Source organism: Phyllobates terribilis, unplaced genomic scaffold (genome assembly GCF_046119375.1).
Source record: "Phyllobates terribilis strain yellow unplaced genomic scaffold, ASM4611937v1 Scaffold_2__4_contigs__length_985480577, whole genome shotgun sequence".
Classification (NCBI taxonomy): Eukaryota; Metazoa; Chordata; class Amphibia; order Anura; family Dendrobatidae; genus Phyllobates; species Phyllobates terribilis.
Genome location: NW_027362762.1, coordinates 313340196 through 313363191, shown reverse-complemented (window position 1 = coordinate 313363191; position 22996 = coordinate 313340196). Strand labels below are relative to the sequence as shown.

At 42.2% G+C, this 22996-nt stretch overlaps 1 protein-coding gene across 4 annotated transcripts in view; it reads right to left on the bottom strand.

The window, feature by feature from the left end:
* MYO16 (myosin XVI) overlaps positions 1-22996 on the bottom strand; it is a 904557-nt gene that overhangs the window by 669961 nt on the left and 211600 nt on the right. For all 4 annotated transcript variants that reach the window (XM_073664248.1, XM_073664251.1, XM_073664257.1 and 1 more), the window contains exons 2-4: positions 20711-20974; positions 11070-11140; positions 8154-8297 (exon numbers count right to left, since the gene is read on the bottom strand). In XM_073664248.1, the coding sequence (XP_073520349.1) occupies positions 8154-8297; positions 11070-11140; positions 20711-20936 (441 nt within the window). In that variant the 5' untranslated portion in view covers positions 20937-20974. The remainder of the gene's footprint in view (positions 1-8153; positions 8298-11069; positions 11141-20710; positions 20975-22996) is intronic.

Genomic DNA, 22996 nt, shown 5'->3' with positions numbered 1-22996 from the left:
TCAAATTGGTATAACATTTATAAACATTGATAACAACCTATTCTTACGACCCTTTTCTTGTAGGACTCCTGTAAGAAATAAGCAATTAACACAATTAAAACAATCAGCATCTCTTATGCTGGAGCTTTTCGTACGTCTTCAACCAGCTTTCTCTCTCACTAGGCTAAAACAAGTCTTTCCACTAGGTAACATTGTCCATACTGTCTCTCGTGGTGAATACCACTCAAGTGGGCTTACCTGGTCCGTTGGCAGAGATACCTGTTTCCAATCGACAGTCCTTGGCACTTGGCTTGGTTCACCAAGTGTCTCATACGTCAGCATCACAGGCCTCCTCACTTCTCGAGTCGACGTCCTCCTGGTGGGTTGTTCCTCAGAGACCATGGGTTCCTCGGTTGCAGGAGTTTCTTCTGCCGCACTCATTTCTCGTACTTCCTCGGATGATCTTGGAACTGCCCCTTTAAGTTCCTGTACTTCTCTTGAATCGTCCCTTTCCACATGGTCTGGTAATTCTGCTTCTCCTGAGTGTTGATCGGTCTCTCCAGTGACTGGTGTTCGATCATCAGATCTGAATTGGACTTCATCTGTACTTCTTGGTACAAACTCTGGAGCCTCTGGACTTAGTTCACTCTCCTGAGGATGGTACATCCCTCTCTGTGCCAGTCCGAGAAATACAATGGCATGCTCTTCTTCATTGGAACTTTCAAGGTCACTATCCACCACCGGAGCTTCAATCTGTGGTGGTCTCTTAGTCGATCTCAGTCGATGTCAGTCTGCTTCTGGTAAGTCTTGTTGTGGTGGGAGATAATCACAGGTTAGTAATAAATTCCGATGGACTATTCTGGTTTTCTTGTTTCTTTCCAATCAGATTTCGTACACTGGACTGTCATCGGCTTTCCTCTTTACGACCACATACACCTTGTCTTCCCAGTACGAACAAAGTTTTCCTGAACCCCTTTCTCACGTACGTTCTTGACTAGCACCCGACTTCCCGGTGCCAATTCTGCTCCATAATATTTTCGATCATAGTACTCCTTACTCTTGTTCTGTCCTTGTGTAACCACTTTGGAAGCTATGTTGTATGCCTCTGCCATCCGTTCCTTCCATTTCTGAACATACTGTGGATACTTTCCGCAAATCTCTGACACCGTAGTATCGAACATGATGTCGATTGGCAGTCTTGGCAATCGTCCATACAATAGGAAGAAGGGTGAGTAACTCGTTGCATTCTTCTTTGTACAGTTATAGGTATGTACCACTTTTGACAGGGAACTCTTCCAGTCTTTCTTCTTGTCAGCTGTTAATGTGCGCAACATCGACAATAATGTCCGGTTAAAACTATCCACTTGTCCATTACCCTCTGGATGATAGGGCGTTGTGTGAGATCTCTGAATTCTACAGTACTTTCCTAGCTTGGCAAAGAGCTAGTTCTCAAATTCTCTTCCTTGGTCATGGTGTAACCTTGTAGGGAACCCAAATCTCAAAGCGAAATCATTGAAGATAAGCTCTGCCGCTGTTCGACCAGCTTTATTGGTGGTGGCAAACGCTTGGCCAAATCGAGTAAAATGGTCCATCACCACCAATATGTTTATGTAACCACCCTTGCACGTCTCGAGATGTAGAAAGTCTATTGCGACCATCTCAAACGGATATGTAGTTTGGATGTTGCCCATTGGTGCCCAGGTTGATGTATTGGGACGTTTATCTTTCAGACACCCACACTCACTGGTCATGTACCTCTCAATATTTCTCTGCATGTACGGCCAGAAGAAACGTTCACGGATCAAATTGGTTGTCCTTTCCACTCCCATGTTTTCATGGAGTTCTTTGAAGACCAACCTATGGAATACTCTGGGTAGTACCAACTGCCGGTTTTGTCCTCCTTTACGATACAGGATACTGTCTTCACTGAGGTAGAGCTTCGTCCATTCTTTAACTAAAACAGATACTGCTGGTGACTCAGTATCTCTCTCCCATTTACTTGGAAACCGATTTTGGTCCACATAAAGTAGCATTCTATCAATTATCTGATCTTCCCGTTGTGCTCTACAGATTTTTGCTTTTGGTAGTTGTTGAATGGACAGGGGGTGATCTTGTTCTCTCGCTTTAATGGTGGTTTCCACCATCAAATGACACCACAATGGTGTGTCTTCCTCTTGATAAGCTTGCACTGCTTGGGTAGTGATCTCAATTGCTTCCAGACTGACTTCCTACGAGCATTCTTGCATGAACTCCTCTGGCTCTAGTGGCATTCTCAACAATCTGTCAGCATCTGCATTTCATTTTCTTGGCCTGTATTGATTCTGAAATTGAAGTCAGCTAGTTCAGCGACCCATCTCTGACCCGTTGCATTCAATTTGGCTGTAGTGAGGACATAGGTCAAAGGGTTGTTGTCAGTGTATACCTCAAACTCTTTGATGTAGTAGACATCTCTAAATTGTTCACAGATAGCCCATTTCAATGCCAGGAACTCAAATTTTCCGGAATGTAGATGGTAATTCTTCTCGGCGTCTGTCAACGTTCTAGAACCGTAACCGATGGCTCTCAATTTTCCATCTTGATGCTGATACAGGGCAGCTCCCAGTCCAACTTGAGAAGTGTCACAATGAAGAACAAATGGTAAGTTGAAATCAGGATATCCCAAAATGGGTGGTTTTACCAGGTAGTCTACTAGTTCTTCCATTACCTCCTGGTGGTCTGCTATCCAGAGAATGGGCTGTTGGGACGAAACGGCGATGTTTCTTTTAAGCCCGGTCCTACCCGCGTTCTTATTTTTCTCCATGGGTTTTGTTGACTCCATGGGTTTTGTTGACTCCCCTCCAAGAGGAGGTTTAGCGGGGCAGCAATCCTGGAGAAGTTCCGAACGTAAGTACGATAGTAGGAGAGGAATCCTAAGATCTGCCTCAACTCCCCAACAGTAGAGGGACGCTTGTCTTTTAAGGCCAGTACCAGAGCGATTTCTGCTGGGTCCATGGTATATCCATCTTCGGACACAATTTTCCCTAGAAATCGGACTTGCCTTTTGAACAGTCACACTTCTTTGGGGTCAACTTAACTCCGTGTTGTTGATACCGCTGTAATATGGTCCTCACGTGTTCAACATGCTCCCGGAAGGTTTTGCTATGTACCACATTGTCATCAAAGTACAGCTGGCAGATATCATCCCTCAATCCTGCCAAACAGGTCTCCACGCTCCTCTGAAATTCTGCTGGAGCTGAACTGAGCCCAAACGGTATGCAGATCCACTCATATAACTCATATAACCCCCATGGTGTGATGAATGCTGTCAAGGGTCTACTGTACTCTTCAACCTTGATGGTATGCTTTACCCTGATCGAGGACAGAGAACCAGGTACTTCCTGATAGGCTATCCAGCATATCTTGAATCTTTGGTATTGGGTGCCGATCAGGTATTGACTTTCGGTTTAGTTCCCGGTAATCACAGTAGAGTCTCAATGTACCGTCCTTCTTCCTAACTCAAACAATAGAAGAGGAATAAGATGATTTCGACTTTTGGACCCAACCTCTGTTGATTAGATCTTGTAAATACTCTTTACACTTCACAGTGTAATGGTTTCGGCACAGACATTTAACTTCTGGTTACTGGGGTTGTGTTTTTCAAATTGATTTTCAACGGGATACAGCCTATATCAGAGTCATCTTTAGAGAATGCATGACACTCTTCTCCCAGCATCTGTTTTGTTATCGCTATATCTTCACTACACAAGTGTTCCAGGGATACTGGGGGATCCCAGGACCCTGAGGTGGGTTGTGCAATTTTCTTCCCTGGGCAACTCCTGTTCCTTGGTGGGGAGACTGAATTCACAGTAGACCCCTGGCCGGGTCTCACACTGGCTGGATATACCGTTTTAACGGTTTCAAAGTGACCTAACACAGTCTTTGGATCCAGTCTAATTTAGTTTTTCGTAGTATTCATCACCGGTACTGTCACTCGAGCAAACCCACCAGTAGGAATCATAAGCACAGACTCACCTTGAACTAGGCCTTCCTGAAGTTCTGAGGAGTCTTTTGGCACGAACAGTCTTTTCTGGACTTTCCTTCACGGTTCTACCCAGACTCCACACCTCACCCCCACCATTTGGTTTGCAGGGATGATGGTTGGGCGCCAGCCTACCTTGACTTCTTTTAGGTCCATTGTATTCTGTGCTTTCTTTACTATCCTATGAATCACATTTTCCGCCATGGCGTTGGGTATGGCAAGTGATGTGGCAATTGCATCCACCACCAGCATCACTGACTTGTGTTTCGTGATGACCTCACTGATTACATTATAACCCAGGATAGGATCCTCTGCCACGTTCTGATCACTGGTCACGAGAAAAGGTACCAAAATCTCAATGGTGTTTCTGTTCTTCATGGCCCTCAGTTGGAAAGTCACTTCCACCCAGCCTATGAAAGGGATTTCGGTCTGGTTGACAGCTTTGCCGTGGAGTTCCACTGGTCCTAAGAGTTCTTTTAGTGACCGAAGGCAGGTATGTGGCAGGTAGCGCCTTCTCCATTCTTCATTTAAAAGGCTCGCTTGGGCTCCTGTGTCCCACAGTGCTTTTACTAGGAGTCTATCTAGCTGGCACTGTATAAAGCACCTTTTACTGATAAGACTGATGAGGCTATCTTTACTGACCGAGGAATCCTCCTCCCAGTAGTACATCCTTTGACCTCTGGGCATTAAGTAACTGATGCCCCTGTCTCTCTTGCAGCTGTTGTAGATGGGAACACACTTGGGGATAGTACTGACACAGCTGTTTTACCTCATGCACTGTTCTGGGGTTTGGTGAGATTTGGATTTGCTTCTGGGGCCTCCTCTGTGTCGTGGTTACCAGTCACCTCTCACTAGCAATCTCCTGTCTTTTAACCCAAACGACCATGACCATTGGCATTCTTTGGCATAATGCCCTTCCTCACCACATCTTAGACAGTGGACACACACCATACTCTGATTTGATGAACTGCACGCTTCACAAGCCAGGTATCTTCTGTTTGGGAACCCACTCCTTGGTTTGAAGGATACAGGTTCTGGCCTGGAACGAATCAACTTTTTCACCTCAATCAACTCGGCTCGCAGTTCTCCTATTACTTCCTCCCAGTCAGTGCTGGCGGTCCTCTCTTTTATTGGCAATTTAAGGTTCCCTCACTGGAGGGTCTCCATGATGATCTTCGGGCTGGCCACCGGGGGTCTCCAACTTCAGCTGACTCATTTTGGTGATTTTAGGAGCAGAGCCTTTCTTTAACTTCTGTTTGCTCTCTGACTCCAAATTAGCTGCCTCATTCATTTTTTTCAATTAGCACTTCGCCCAGAATGCCAGGATCTTCTAGGTACTGTTTCAGCAGCAACTTGATGTCTTTGCTGATTAACCCCGTTCCCAATGATCTCAAGAACTTCTTCTTGACTAGTCCAGCATCAAACTTCTCCTCTTCTACATCTATGGATGCAAACAACAGTCTGTCCTTCAGTTCAATTGCTTTGAACAAGAAACTTTGGGGTGATTCATTATTTTTCTGTGAGAGGTTAATGAGTCAGGGGAACAATTCTGAAGTACTCTCTTCTTTATAGTGCCCTTTTAAAATCATCTTCAGCTGTTGCAAGGTCAATTGACTCTTCATTTTTAGCATACTACGGAGGTTCAGTACTGGGCTGATCGCTTTCACCACTCCCTTGACGATCTCATCTGGCTGGTAGCCTTTCTGTAAGCCTGCATCGATCTGGTTCAATAAGTTCATATAAGACAGTTTCTGTTTCTGTTCACACTCTCCAATCTGTCCCAGGATCTTGAATTCTTTCCCTATGATGATTTGTGGTGTTAGAGAGGACTGTCTTCCTGATTTATCTAACCTGAGCAGGGTAAAGGTTCTGTCTGACTGTCACCTGCTCAGAGGTTTTGGTCGATTCTTGCAGGGCTGTGGGTAGGGCTTTGAATTCCTGTAGTTCTGCCTGCGGACGGAGATTCCCGCTTTTGGTAATTGGTGCCGCCCCTCCACCCTCCAACTTCAACCTGGTTAGAAACTGTGTTAGGTCCTGGAGGAACTTCCCCATGATGTCTTCAGCTTCTTTCTCCCCCAGCTCATCCATTTTTGCATTAATGGCAGCTAACAGTTGCCTGCGGTTGTGTGCTTTAGAAATCTGTTCTTCTGACATCTTTATATGTTCTTCTACTGTTCTCAATTCTTCACAGGTTAACTGAAGAAGCAGCTCACTAATTCTGTACATTTGTATTTCCACATCCATTGAGTTTTCTTTAGGGCTGGTCCCCTTTAACTGGGGTAGCAGAGTTGAATTGAGGTGCTGTGCTGCTGTGTTTTTCCAGACACTTTTCCTCTTCTCCCTCTACATGCTAATTCTCGCTCATGATTCCCCGTACGGGCCACCAATGTTACACGCACGCCGATAGGTTCAGATAAGGCGAGACGGGTTTCATGAATTTCATGAATTCTTTGTAATCCTGGGGGAACCGTTACTCAGGGCGACCATAGGCTGCATCTTCTCTCAGGCACACGATAGATTCAATTGCTGACCAGACACATCTGACAAGAGTCTTTTTCAACAGTTTAACAATGGAATTTAATCGGAAGCACGGCCAGTGCAATTCAGGGATATTACAGCAACAATCTTCATTACAGTACGGTCTGAGTTTCTTGAGCAACTGGCTCCAATAGCAATACAGTAATTTCTTCACAAGGCACAGTATTACAGTCTCTTAAATAGCATAATTCAGCATAGATTAGATCTCTTAGCAGCACACTTCTATGCATACACAACCACAGGCTTTTCCTTCACAAGGACACAATAGTACATGGCATTCTTTATCCTGCATGGAGATGGAGGGTGGGAGGGTTTGATGAGGAAGATGATTTCTGTGACGCAATTCCTTCCAGTCCTTATCTTCCTGCCCGATAATACTCTGCACTGTTAGTTCAGGGAGTTTATCTGAACTGTGTTTAGTTACTCTCCTGATCTGAATCCTGTTCAGTTGCCTTCTGTCAAATCCAGATAACACACCACCTTTCTGTTCGGCTTCAGCCAAACTACAATAACAGATTCCCCACAGTCTCCTGTGACTATGTTAACCCCTCTAGTTGCTGGATGCTTCTGAAGCACAACAATTACTGTCTCCTTGCTTGTGTTATTTGTAACAGTTGCTGGATGCTTTGGAAGCAACAGCACTACTTCTGCATGTCACAATAGCTCATTCTAAGAGCTCACTGACTTCCCGAGCATGATACTGTAATAAGATGCCAACATTGTAACCTGTGAGTTCATGAAATGCTTTCCCTTCTCAATATTCTATGATTAGCTGCATGTGATATTATTAAAACAATAGAACAGTTAGGAAAAACAGCAATTTAGCCACAAAGTGTCAGATCATGTGAAGTTACACAGCTGGGTCATCGAGTGCTGAAATACACAATGCAAAGAATTTGCCAATGCTCTGCCGACTCAATAACTCCAGAGCTCTGAACCTCATCTGAAATTGCCATCAGCTTCGTGGCATGGTTTTTTCATGGACAGGCCACTGTATACCAGCCTAACATTGTGAAGCAAAATGTCAAACAGTGGATGGAGTGGTTTAAAGAATGAAACACACTTCTCTATCAGGCAAATTAAAGGACGAGTCTGGATTTGGTCAATACAAGGAGAACTTTACCAGCCTGACTGCATTGTGCCAAGTGTAAAGTTTAGTTCGAGTGAAGGGAAATCTTAAAGTGTTGCCTCAAGAATAGTTAGGAGAAAGACCTTTCTGCTCTACCATGACTGTGTTCTAAAGCAAAAACAAGATCCATAAAGGCATGGTAGGGAGAGTTTGGTGTGGAAGAACTTGACTGGCTCACACAGAACCCTGATCTCAATACTATCAAACAACTTTGGTATGAACTTTAGGCCCTCTCATCCAAAATCAGTGTCTGACATCACAAATGTTGTTCTGGATGAACAGGCAAAAAATCATACACATTTCAGACACACTCCAAAATCTTGTTGAAAGCCTTCCTGGAAGAGTGGAAGCTAATTTAGCTGCTAAGAGGGGAACATTTGGACTTAGAATGGGATTGTAAGCATATTAGATTTAATGTGTAGGTGTCCCAATACATAGACACATATATGTTCATTTACGTGAGATAATTGAGTTATTCAGTGAACTTACAAACAGAAGCAGTAGAACAATATCAGGGTTGTCACATGCACAAGCAACATGCATAGGCGTCCAGAATTCTTCATCTTGGTGATTTACATTAACTCCACGGTCAATGAGGATTTCTGCTGCAAATGCATTATCATACCGTGCACACTGGAAGAGATAAGGACAACATCTCACAGTAAGAGTGACATAGGTACATTTCAAAGAATATTTTCAGATTATAAAGCTTTAATTCTAAAGATTATAGGCTCAATAGAAGCAAATATTGCATTTTGGTTTTCTGCATTATGCCTGTTTATGACAATAAGCAGAAATATATAATACTGTGTGTATGTATTTTAGCATAAAAATGAAAATGCACTAGCAGCATGTCTAAAGGAGAGCCTGCTTCTTGTTGAGCAGTCATAATGAATAACAGCAGCAGCAGAAGACGACGAGCTGCATATCACACATTGAATTCTAATCACATACACCAAGCAATGGGGAACTGCAAGAAAACAAGTACAGGATTGAGATAAATTGGGACAGAAGCTTGGGAGAATTTTACTGAAAATTTGGAGGAGGGGTGAGAAAATGGGGCTGTGGCTGAAAATTATCATAGCTTCGAGGATCATTTCTCGTATAAAGAAAGCCTGACATTAACAGTTCATGTGATAGAATACAATTTGTAGTGGTAAGATAACTAAAATGACAGCGGTACCGTGCTGGTTGATCATACTTATTACCATTAGTATTGTATAGCTGTATGCATATATAACGTTATACTTATTACTATTGGTATTGTATAGCTGTATGTATATATAACGTTATACTTATTACTATTGGTATTGTATAGCTGTATGTTTACATAACGTTATACTTTTTATTATTGGTATTGTATAGCTGTATGCATATATAACCTTATACTTATTACTATTGGTAATGTATAGCTGTATGTGTATATAACATTATATAATTATTGGCAGTAGTGATTATCAAATGCAGGGCACCAAGAAGATATCTATATAGTAGGAACAACTAATCACTGAAAATCTACTGATATGTAGATGCAGTGCGCAACCTTCCGAACTCCTGTATGGGGGCATTGAAAGGAAATATAGTGGATAACCACTGCTTAAAGTGCAAAAGTCTCATAAATACATAATGCTAGCTTTTAATGATTGGGACTACTAGTATGTGATATCAGTACATTGAATAAGCTGCAAATAGTAAAATGCTATTATCACAAAAGCTCCCATTACCATCAAAAACAATTCAATCATCTATCTCCAAGTTATAAGAAACTTTTCATTTCCCTGTGGTATGACTGCAGATTTGTAGGTAAAAGCAAAGGGCCCGATTCAACATCGCATTTCCTTCAACTTTTTGCGTAAATACCTCTTAATTAATGACTTTTTTTTTTATTTGAGACAATTTGTCTATTTTGGGTTAGATAGTTTTCTGATTTTTATGCTTTTTCAGATGTTTTAGACAGATTCATGAAATGTGACTTTTTAAAAGAGTATCAAAATTTGGTGCAACTCTACCCCAGTCCTCCCCTGGGTGAATTTATGTACAAAAGCTAATTTAGCACATTTTATGAAATGGGACACTTTTCCCATTAAAGAGTCAAACAATTAAGGACAGAAAAAAATACAATTTTGGGCTGTACATAAAATTCATTAATAGCGAGCTACATTTTGATGAATCTGGTGTAAAAAAACGTGAGAATCAAAAAGTTAAAAAAGAAAAGTGGCTTAAAAAGAAAGCAAATGATTAAACGGGCCCAAAAAGTTTTATACCAGACTCTGCTTCAGTCTATTCCTAGAATACAGGCCACTGTAAAGTAGCCAAATGAGACATATAGGGAATCTGTCAGCAGTTTTTTTTCTATGTAATCTGAGGATAGAATAATGTAGCAGCTAAGACACAGATTTCAGGGATGTGTCACTTATTAGGCTGTGTGCTGTTGTTTCCATACAATTAATGTTTTATCACCAGGAGATAATCACTGCCCAGACTGATGCTCCCATGAGCCCTGGTCCCACCACGCCCCTTCCTCTGATAAGCAGCTCACTGTCAACATACAATGTACACAGAAAGCTGAGGTGTAGGCGGGGTCAGCACATGCTACATCTAAAAACTCTGATTTCGTCACCCAGAAAACTAAGTGATACATAGTTGGAATCAGGGTCTCTTTTCCTACAATATTCTACCTTCCAGAAGAGGTAGCAAAACTCTGCTGACAGATTCCCTTTAAGGAGCTTTTCATATACTCTTTTAGAGACTGCTCTCTATTAACCAAGAAGGACTGGTTCAACACAGAAAATTATTTTGCCCCTTAAAAGGGTTTTCGCATTTCTTTCCTCCATTGACCATCACTGTGTAAAAATAATATCAGATGGTACTCACCCTCTCTGGAGGCACTGCCAGCTCTCGATTGCTTTTCCTATCTCTGTGTTTGCGCTGCGGAAATGATTTTTTGATTACAGCGCACATCACAGCTGCAACCATTCACTGAGCTTAGCGTCTCATACCGTCTACATCGGCAGAGCCGCTGAGCTCACTGGCTGCAGCAGTAATACGCAGTATCATCGTGAAATCATCTCAGCAGCCCAAACACAGAGATAGGAGCAGCGTCAGAGTGGGTGAGCACCATCTGATATTATTATTTTACACAGTACTGGTCAATAGAGGGGAGAAATGGGACACTGGAAAACCAAGGCTTTCCTTTATTGAGAAGATTTCTTATTTACAGTTATAAAATGATTAAGTAATTCTTTTTTACTGCCATCAAGTTCGTAATCTACATTTACTGTACTCATTATTAAAACCTTATTAAAATGGCACCTCATTGTGTAAAATAAAAAGATAATTCTTATGCATTCCTATAGAATAACCTATAGAATTCTTCTGTGCTTGGCCTTACAAATAAACACTCACCAGATGAAGCAGGCATCCCCCTGAAGTGATACGTGTATGTGGATCAGCTCCATCCTTTAGTAATTGCAAAACTGTTAGAAATTACATGAATAAAAAAATGCACATTGTTACTATGAATAAATAATATAATGTTTTACATTGTTACATTTTTCGGTTTTGCTTTAGTCCCTTGTACTTTTTTACATATAAGTGCATGGCTCCCCCTTTTTAGGCTGTGCACTTGTCTATTTATGCTTTCTGTAGACAGGTCTAGTTCCTTCTCTGACCCCATTTATTTGAGGCCTGCTGGGGCAAGATACTAGAGTTAGGGTCCATCCTGATTGGGTACACCTTGTCATGGTAAGATGACTTTTCTTTTGATCAAACTAGTTTCAACTAAGAACCCTATGTTATTTACATGCACTACTACTATTTATTTACTTACTGCAGGGTATTTGCTCATTGTTTTTATTCCAGGTTTTGATTGTTACATATAGCACAAACATAAAAAAGAAGTTTCCTCTAATTGTAAATTAATAATATAAGTCTAAGCAAAATAAAATGTATGCTTTCTTATATGTATCCCTAATACATATGGGGGAAATAAAAAAAAAAGATTAAGAATTGTTTTTAAATATACTGTATATTCTCTTTTAAAGTAATCACTCACAAAAAATGGTTGTCTACTACTTTTATAATGATGGCAGGATAGGTAATCCACAGAATATTGGTGTGGGCCTGACTACTGAATAGGACCTAAGCTGCAATACTTGGTAGTGGCCATTGAATATCATATAAAGCTGCGGTATTCCGCTTTATACACTGTTTATATCTGGATGCTACCTGGGATAATAACTAATAACGACTAATCTGTGGTAATGCTGAATGATTGTGTGTCACCCAGGGGGAATATAGGGGACTTGGTACCCGGACCTTTTACCTTGTTTAGGAGGTCACGGCAGTCGGCTCCCGGGCCCGTACTCTGGGTCTCTCTTTAAAAAGGGGTTTTAGTATACAGTTTGTCTCGTGACACCACCTGTGGTTTCCGGTAATGGTTACTGGGGCTGCTGCAGACCTCCGGGGGTGATGGGATGTCAGCTGGGATGTCCTTGCTCCCCACAGGCGGAGCGGGCCCCAGGGGCAGTGTAGGTGCAGATGGTGGTGATGCTGAGGCTTGTAGTGCAGGGGAGATGTCGCAGCAAGAGTAACTGACAGAGACAGGGGATTCACTTCAGTACCTTTACTGGTGCGGATGTCAGGTACGGTCCAGGGTACTCGGTAGGAAGGGTGCACTTCAGGACTTCTCCCCAGTGAGCGGGTATAAGGCCTCCTGGTCCGTGTCTCCCTCTCTCTAAGCTCCTGGCCAGCCTGCAACTGGGCCTAGCTTCTGTGTGACGCCGGGGCTTTCATGGTTCCTAGTCCTGTCAAGGGTTTAGCTTCAGGTCGACGAGGGACTTGAAGTCCTCCTGGTATGCCGGTGACCCTACTGGGTATAAAGGACCCTGTAGGCGCGGACCCGGTGTCGGGTTCGTATCTTGGGGTGAGCCTATGATGCTCCTCTGCCCCCTCAACTCCTTTCTCCTCTCCTCTTTGCCTCCGGCCACACTCGGGGCCCTCAATACAGCAGCAGACGTGCTGCGTCTTCACTGCTCTCAGTGGCAGCACACTCTCTGACACAACTCACCGCCTAAACTGCCTGGCTCCACCCTCCATATATATATCCCTAACGGGCTCCCTCTGGTGGTATAAGGTGGAAGGGTGGAGGTGTTTGTTTGTAATGAGGGCCTCTTGTGGAGAAGTCCATCCATGCACCCTTTTGGGTCCTGTGGTACCTGTGAAAAGCAGGGTGCCACAATTGAAAATCTATTAATCCTGTCTAACTTTTAGACAGTACAAACTAAGATTGGACAGTCATAATATAAGCTACATTTATCAAAGCTCCATATACCATTCCTCCTCCATAGTAAATGTGTTACAGTATTCTCAGCAGAATTCTGGCAAGTTGTTAGAACCCTCCTGTTAGTTTTTTCTATCTTGTGTTTTGCGGTCACGTGACCATCTGCCTATATATTCCAGCTCTGCCCTTCTGGCTTTGCTGGACTTCAGTGTTGTTTGACTGTTTTGCTAGCCTACTGCTTCGATGACTATCTCTGTCAGTTTTCTTGGTCCTCTGGGACCTCTAGTACTTTTTGTCAGTTTGTCTTTTGTGTTCTACAACAATTTCTGTTTAGGAGGTGTCCCATTTTTGTCCCAGTCCTTAGTACTTTTAGGGACCCCTCCCTTATTTCTATAGGTCTTCGTTCAGACTAGACGAGGACAAAGGCGGGTCTGTTCACAAGGAAAAGGCAGCCCGCTACATCGTAGGGATTCAGCTTAGTCTTACTGTAGGGACTGCTTTCCCCTATCTTTCCTTAGTTCTTGTTGCAGATCATAACAGTAAGTCCAGGCCAAAAAAAAACTAAAATGAAAGAAATTCGGGGATCAGTATGGTTTCCGTCCAGGAGTTGGCTCAACGCCTGCAGGGATTGTCTCTGGAGGTGGCCGAGCTTCAGCAACACGTGAGTAGCTGTCTTGGAGCGCATTTTGTCGAACCCAAGGTAGGACTGCCTGATGTTTTTTATGGTAAAGAGCAAGATTCTTTTTCCTTTAAAAATGCTTGTTTGTTATATTTTCGTTTGAGACCAAGATCCTCTGGGAATGAATCACAGCGCATTGGGTTTATTATGTCACTTTTGCGCAAAGAACCACAGGGTTGGGCCTTTTCTCTCCAGCCTAATGATCCGTGTTTAAGTTCTGTTGAAGAATTATTTCTGCTATGGGGCTATTATATGACGATCCTGATCGAATCTCATCTGCTGAATCAGAACTTAGACGTTTGAATCAGGGGTCTGATGATGTTGAAAATTATTGCACACACTTCAGGAGATGGGCCTCAGAAGTTAAATGGAATGATTCTGCACTGAGATGTTTATTTCTTGCTGGTCTGAGTGAAAGGGTTAAGGATTTGCTAATTGCATTCCCTGCACCTGAGACTCTGCAGGAAGCTATGCAGTTAGCTGTTAGTGTGGACAGGAGACTGAGGTCTAGGGTGAATGATGTAAAAACTCCTGTAACGTCAGGTCCTAGTTCCCAGAAAATCTGCTCTGAAAGCGGAGAACCAATGGAGTTGGGGCAATGTCACTCAGCTCTCAGGAAGAGACCGGAGATTCGCCGAGGGTTTATGTCTTTATTGTGGTAAAGCTGATCAATCGATTAAGTATTGTGAGCGTCGTTTAACCCCTTTCCAACCCATGCCGTATTAGTATGCACATTTGCGTACCCCCGGTTCAGTGAGGGCTGCTGCGCTGAGCCCTCACTGAACCGAGCACATGTCAGCTGATTCTTACAGCTGACATGTGCCCGCAACAGCCGCGGATGGAATCGCGATCCACCCGCGGCTGTTAACATGTTAAATGCCGCTGTCAATCTCCGACAGCGGCATTTAACGCGCGCTTCCGGGTTGCGCGTCAAAAGCCCCGCCCACCGGCGACCCCGTCACGTGATCGCGGGTCACCGATGGGCGTGCATGACAACCCAGGGTCTGCAGCAGACGCCTGTGGTTGTCATGATCTCGTTGCTATGAGCGCCACCTAGTGGTCGGCGCTCATAGCACAGGACCATTTATGCTATATGCAGGGGATCTGCTGATCCCCTGTATGTAGCAGAGACGATCAGACAACTGCTGCTTCTAGTCTCCTATGGAGACTATTGAAGCATGCAGTAAGTGAAAAAAAAATGTTTTTAAAAATATAAAAAAATTAAAAAATATATAAAAGTTTAAATCAACCCCCTTTCGCCCCATTCAAAATAAAATATAAAAAAAAAAACCCACATACACATATTTGGTATCGCCGCGTTCAGAATCGCCCCATCTATCAGTATAAAAGAAGAATTAATCCAATCAGTAAACGGTGTAACGAGAAAAAAATTCTAAACGCCAGAATTACATTTTTTGGTCGCTGCAAAATTGCAATAAAATGCAATAACGGGCGATCAAAACATCGGATCTACCCAAAAATGTTATCAATAAAAACGTCAGCCCGGCATGCAAAAAATAAGCCCTCACCAGCCCCAGATCACGAAAAATGGAGACGCTACAGGTCTTGGAAAATGGAGCTATTTTTTTTTAGTTTTTTTTACCAAATTTTGGAATTTTTTTTCACCACTTAAATATAAAATAACCTATACATGTTTGGTGTCTACGAACTCGTAATGACCTGGAGAATAAGAATGGCAGGTCAGTTTTAGCATTCAGTGAACGTGGTAAAAAAAATAAATAAAAAACCACTGTGGTATTGCACTTTTTTTGCAATTTTACCACACTTGGAATTTTTTTCCTGTTTTCCCGTACACGATATGGTAAAACTAGTAATGGCGTTGAAAAGTACAACTTGTCCTGCAAAAAATAAGCCCTCACACGGCCATATTGTCCAAAAAATAAAGACGCTATGGCTCTGGGAACAAGGGGAGCAAAAAAAGAAAAAGCAAAAACGACAAAACCCAAGGTTGGGAAGGGGTTAAGTAAAGAAAAAAAAAAGGTCAGTTACGCCCGTATAGCTAGTTTACGCTCTGCAGGAGTATTTCTTTCTGGGAGTACTACTCTGCAGGGAGATTTGATTGAATATCATCACCTATTTCTGTGGTTGCAATTGATAACACTACTTTGAAATGTATTACTCACACGACTGCTGCATTTTCCCTCACTATCAATGGAGTTTACCAAGAAATTTTGGACTTGGTTGTTTTGGATAATTTGCCCTCTCCAGTTGTTCTAGGATTGCCTTGGTTAAAACTGCACAATCCTTTATTGGACTGGTCTACTAATGCGATTAAGTCTTGGAGTCCCAAGTGCTATGATAAATGTTGTAATGGTTGCATTGTGGCTGTGGAAAAAGGGGAATTACCTGTACCTATTCAAGATTTTTGGAGGCTTTTTTCGGAGGAGGAGTCGCAAGTTTTACCTCCTCATAGGGATTATGATTGCGCCATTGAGTTTGTTCCTGGATCTACTCTTCCCAAAAGTCGCTTGTTTAATCTGACTATCCCTGAAAGAAAGGCTTTGGAGGAGTACATAGAGACTAGCCTGGCTGCTGGTCACATTAGACCTTCTAAGTCGCCCGTGGCTGTTGGATTCTTCTTTGTTTAAAAAAAGGACGGCGGTTTACGTCCATGTCTGGATTTTCGTGAAATTAGTAAGATTACCGTACGCAATTCATACCCATTACCGTTAATTCCTGACTTGTTTAACCAGTTAGTGGGAGCCAAGTGGTTCTCCAAAATTGATCTCCGAGGGGCATACAATTTGTTACGTGTGAAGGAGGGTGATGAATGGAAAACTGCTTTTAAGACTCCAGTAGGTCATTTTGAGAATCTGGTGATGCCTTTTGGTCTTACCAATGCACCTGCATTTTTTCAGAACCTTATTAATGACATCCAGAGACCTCTGATTGGTAAGAAAGTGGTTGTGTATTTTGATGACATTTTGATTTATTCACCAGATCTGGAGTCCCATTGGCAGAGTGTACGTGAAGTTTTGCAGTTATTGGGTGATAATTCACTCTTTGCTAAACAGGAGAAATGTGAGTTCGCTGTGCAGAAAATTAGTTTTTTGGGCTACATTGTCTCCAGCGAGGGCTTTGAGATGGACCCTGTGAAGGTTCAGGCTGTGCAGGAATGGCCTAGGCCTATTGGTTTGAAATCTATACAGAGATTTTTGGGTTTTGACAATTATTACAGGAAATTCATTAAGAATTTTTCTGTTATTGTTAAACCTCTAACCGATCTCACCAGGAAAGGTGCGAATACGGCCCAGTGGACTACTGAGGCCATTGAAGTGTTTGAGTATCTCAAAGAGAGGTTCAGTTCTGCCCCTATCCTTATGCAGCCTGATGAGACCAAACCTTTTTTGGTCAAGGTCGATGCTTCATCGGTGGGGGTTGGAGCAGTTTTGTCTCAGGAGAACAAGGGTGGAGTACATCCTTGTGCCTTCTTTTCGAAAAAATTTTCGGAAACCGAACTGAATTATGATGTTGGAAATCGGGAGTTGCTGGCTACTAAACTTGCGTTTGAATATTGGTGTCATTTATTGGAAGGCGCTAGATTTCCTATTCAGGTTTTCACAGATCATAAGAATTTGATCTATCTGGATGCTGCCAAGTGCTTGAATGCCCGTCAAGCTAGGTGGGCACTTTTTTTTTCTCGGTTTCATTTTTCTGTTACCTATATCCCTGGTACTAAGAATGTTAAAGCCGATGCTTTATCTCGCAGCTTCTCTCCTACGGTCGGTGCTGAGGAGGAGGAGAGCATTTTACAGAAAGAAGTTGTGGTGGCGGTTTTGGAGAATGGGATTCTGAAAGCTCAAGATGATGCTCCATCTAACACTCCCCATGGGAGGTTATTCGTGCCTAGGCCTTTAGGAGAGATTTGTTTGTGGAGTGTCATGAGTCTCTGTTGGCAGGTCATCCAGGAATTTCGGAAACTAAGAGACTGATCAGTCACAGTTTTTGGTGGCCTGGATGGCAGAAGGAAGTCATCAAGTGGGTGCGTCAGTGTACTGTGTGCGCTAGGTCAAAGGCTTCACATACTCCTGTTGCGGGGTTGCTTTGCCCTCTGGAGGTTCCTAGTGCGCCTTGGACGCATCTCACTATGGATTTTATCACTAATCTTCCTGTGTCCAAGGGTTTTATTGTCATCTGGGTGGTCGTGGACCGTTTTAGTAAGATGTGTCATTTGGTTCCATTCATTAAGTTGCCCTGCACCAAGACACTCGCTAAGGCGTTTGTTAAGGAGATTGTCAAGCTCCATGGCATTCCCACAGATATTGTTTCTGATAGAGGACCTCAGTTTGTGGCTCGCTTTTGGTGTGCTTTTTGTGACAGGTTGGGAGTCCATTTGTCATTTTCGTCTGATTATCATCCTGAGTCTAATGGACAGACTGAAAGAAAGAACCGGGATGTTGAACAGTTTTTGCGTTGTTTTGTGGCGGACAATCAAGAGGTGTGGTCGGAGTTTCTGCCTCTCGCAGAATTTGCTCTTAACAATCAAACATCCTCCTCTGATCTGTGTTCTCCTTTTTTTTGTTGTACTGGGAGACATCCATCTTTTGGTTCGTTTTCCAAATTGGGGTCGGCGGTGACGGAGGAGGAGAATTTTTCCGGTGATTTGGAGAGAGTTTGGACTAATGTACGTTGTAACCTTCAAGAGGCTAACAAAAAGTCCAAGAAGTATTTTGACAGGAAACGTAAAGAGGTTTTGTTTACTGTGGGTGACATGGTTTGGTTGTCCTCAAAGAACCTGCGGTTGAGGATTCCCTCTAAAAAACTGGGCCCTAAGTTTGTGAGTCCATTTAAAGTGCTTCAGGTTGTTAACCCGTCTGCTGTTAGGTTGGATGTCCCTACTTCCTGGAAAATTAATCCTGTGTTTCATGTTTCCTTGTTGAAAAAGGCTGACGTATCTGATAGGGATGCCACTGTCACAGTTCCTCCTTTGGTGGAAGACGGCGAATATGAAATTTCGCGTATCTTGAATTCTAGATGGCATAGAGGGAGTTTACAGTATCTTGTCTCCTGGAAGGGTTTCGGTCCCAAAGACAACTCCTGGGTAAGGACGGATGATGTCTCTGCTCCTAGGCTTGTTAAAGCTTTCCACAAGAGGTTTCCGGATAGGCCTGAGCCTGGAGGATCCAGAGGATCCTCATAAAAGAGGGGGTACTGTTAGAACCCTCCTGTTAGTTTTTTCTATCTTGTGTTTTGCGGTCACGTGACCATCTGCCTATATATTCCAGCTCCGCCCTTCTGGCTTTGCTGGACTTCAGTGTTGCTTGACTGTTTTGCTAGCCTGGTGCTTCGGTGCCTATCTGTCAGTTTTCTTGGTCCTCTGGGACCTCTAGTACTTTTTGTCAGTTTGTCTTTTGTGTTCTACAGCAATTTCAGTTTAGGAGGTGTCCCATTTTTGTCCCAGTCCTTAGTACTTTTAGGTACTCCCTTATTTCTATAGGTCTACGTTCAGACTAGCCGAGGATAAAGGCGGGTCTGTTCACAAGGAACAGGCAGCCCGCTACATCGTAGGGATTCAACTTAGTCTTAGTGGAGGGACAGCTTTCCCCTATCTTTCCTTAGTTCTTGTTGCAGATCATAACACAAGTATGGCTTGGTAAATCAGCCCCATTGTTTGCATTCATTGGCTGAAAACATATCCATGTCTTATTAGTTCTATTACTACAGGCAGATCTGTAATAGATCGCTCAGTGCCCATTGGCTACCATAGTTCTCGCCAGTGCAAATCCTGTTTGCACAGAATAATGAACTACTTTGAATGATGATCTTTTGTGCTGTGCAAAAAATCATCTCACCAGATAGCAAGCTTTTTGCCTGTTTATCAGATGATCGGCAACCTGTTTACATTAAATGATAATCGTGAAACAAGCAATCTTAATAACACTCATTCAGGAATATCTTTCACAAAAAATGCACCACAGTTTGCCAGCCCTGCAATTGGGAGGAGGTTTTTGGGACTAAGAAGAGAATCACTTGTTGGTTGAGTGAGTCAGCAGTTTAGCGTGAATAAAGGAAGACAAGATGTTTAGCTGCATACTGTGTGTGTGCAAGGAAGGAGATTCTCTGAGCTAGCAAGTTGCCATACAGTAACTGGATCTTAATATGGCCAGAATGTCATGGATACCTGGAAGTGGGATACCCAGGAGGAGAGCTCAGCTTCAGTGGGTACGATTAAGAGTCCAATGAGGTATAGATGTGGGTTTATGGGAGCCTTGAGAAAGCACAGGCAAAGTGGGGCTGAAGAGGCAACATGTAGGATGGATCTGGGATTGCTAGTGAAGAAATACTGGGCTCGCCAGGCCAGGGCACAGGAACCACTGCAAGTGGGCATTGGTTGGTGATGGACAGATAGAAGAAATGGAGTGAAGTTATTGATGCTCCATTGCTGAAATGTTATTTGCAAATGATATGCCTCTACATGAAACTGATATGTCTGTGCCTCTGTATAAAACAAAAGATGTGAACAACAAGCTTTGTACCTGCTACCCTCTGTACATATGTACATCAGTTCCACTAGAAAGGTTCCCTTTATTTTTTTAATCTGGACAGAATCCTTTCTTCCTTGAAACAGCATTGCATCTGTGTCATCCGAGGGTATGCGGTCTAAGTGAAACATCTAAAGGGACTGACATGACACACACCTAGAGGAACACGTTTCACTAGTGTCACAATAGAACTTAGCCCATGCGACCTTTACACAGTTATAGTACATGAAAAAGGAAAACCTTTTCAAAGAGCTCTGTGGATAATTCTGTTTGCTTTTGGATATAAGATTCAATTGGATATGCAATTTATGCAATTCATGCAGTGTCATCTCTATCTAAATGATACAAGGAGAGCTTAATGACTCCTATAGAACAAGGACATTGCAAACAACAGCAAACATTTCAGTCTCCTGTACTCCCATGAATATTATTTAGGGCTGAGAGGGAGAATAGGATCAATGGCAGTTAACCCCTAATCTTTAACAACACAACTACAAAACAATACAACCATTACATTTTCTTCTTTCTACATCATTATTAACAAAGGCTGGACACAATGGATTAAACATAAGCTTCCTCTTACCTTCTTTGTCATCATGGTGGATTATTGCGTCTTGTATCTTGTCACAGAGCTGGAAATTAACTTTATAATTTTTTTTCTGTTTGTTTTTTCTTTTATAAGCATCTTGTTTTTGTAAAGCCTTTTCACGTTCATAATAGGCCTTAATCTGCTCACAGCGCATACGTCTCACCAGACGCTGGCGCTGTCCCAAAGGAAGAGATTCCAGCAAACATTGGTCAATTTCCATGTCATGTGATCGAAAAACATTACAAAGCTGGAAACAGCCTACAAGACAAATAGAAAATGGAGAAGAAGGAAGAATTAATGGGAGATCCATCAGAGCTTACACTTAAAAAGTCAAAAGTCAAGAACATACACTTAAAAAATTTGAGAAACATGTAAACGTGATGAAACTCATTCGAGTTGAGAATTGGCTAAAAGTAGAAACGGTGAAGTACATAATAGTATTTTTTTGTATCCACTTTATCTAGCTATCTTAAAGGGGTTGTCCACTACTATTTAAAATTCCCCCAATGTATTTAAACTGTGGAGAGAAATTTTTTTTAAATTACCTTGCTTTATCTTTATTGCCTGTGAGTGGCGCTATCACTGACCGCTCACAGGCATCACGTGACCCCCAGCTGCCGCCGGCTCTGGCTTCCGCTAATGTCATGTCAAGTCAGGCATGACTCAGTGACGCGCTCCTCGCGGTGGATGCTAGGTTGTGGGCGAGGTTTCCCCACGTGTCACAGCCCAGTATCCACCGCGCGCTTTACCAATGAATGCACGAGAGGGAAAGAGCGCAGAGGAGGCTGCAGACAGGGGTCACGTGATGCTTGTGAGCGGTCAGCGATAGCGCCGCTCTCAGGCAATAAAGACAATGCAAGGTAATTATAAAAAAACTTCTCTCCACAGTTTAAATACATTGGGGGCATTTTAAATAGTAGTGGACAACCTCTTTAATCTAAACTACAATGTTAATAAACAGATCTCCTAGACTTGTTGTGGCTGGTGTACTTATTTTGAAATTATGACATACATTTACAAACTGAGCACACCATCTTCTCTAAGGCTATGTGCACATCTATTAGATACTGGCACAGCCACAGTGTTTTCCCAGGCAAAGCCACTTCAGGAAGGGGTCCACTGCTAGTGGGTTTCCCTCTATACTGTTTAGAATCATGAACAGGTTGAAAGAAGTGAGATAAGGAGGAACAAGTGCTCAGTAGCATAATTTTAACATTATGTACGTTTTATGGGGCATTTTTATAGCGCTTTTTCAGGCAGATTCCGTTTTATCACATGATTAGAAAACATGAAAAAAATGAAGTGTGGCAAAATTGCTAAAAAAAAAGCACAGCTATGCAATAATTCTTTGGATTTTGTTTTTTACAGTGTTAATTATTCAGTAAAAATAACCTACAGTAGCTATATGATTCTCCAGGTCAGTACAATTATGGCAATGCCAAATATACATAGTTTTGTGCCGTCATTTTCTGAGACCCGTAACATTTTCATTTTTCAGTTAATGGAGATGTTTGAGTCCTTGTTTTTTGCCCCTTGAGCTGACATTTTTACTGATATCATTTTGGGAAGATATGCTGTTTTGATCGCTTCTTCAAGAATAAATGCAATTCTGCCGTTTTGATTTTTTTTATTATTGGTTTACAGATTAATCTTATTTTTCAATAGACCAGACCTTTGCACACATGAGCATACCACAGGTGTATTTTTTTTCTTTTTTATTAATTGGGGGAAAGAAGGTTGTCCGAATTAAATTTTAATTTATTTATTTTTTCATATTTTCAAAAACTTTTTTTTATTTAACAGGTTAATAGCCTTGGGCACAGCTTATCTCCATCTGTGGTTGCTAGAAGTAAATGAATAACACACCCATCATCTGCCAGGAAATAAAGGGACTTGACGTAATAGCACTTCATAAGACTACAAGGGGTTCATTGTATTTTAATTATCAACTATTCCTTCCCAATATTGTGGGTTTAGCCTATGGAGTGTCCAATTTCTCTTAAAGCATTTTGTGTAATGATACATATATTTTTATACCCTTATGTACTTTCAATAAAATTTGAATTTTTATGAGGGACACCCCTTTTTTACTCTTTTTTTACCAGCCTAAACTTATGTTTATGTCTAGGCTCTGATGCAATTGTTAGTATTAGAAGTTGAGTCTGTGTTATATCTGTGTATCATATTTGAGGACTTCTCTTTGGAATAATAGTTTTATTGTGTGCATCAAACATTCTTTTAATGAGCTGTGTTCATCTTTTATTGGATCTATGCATCCAA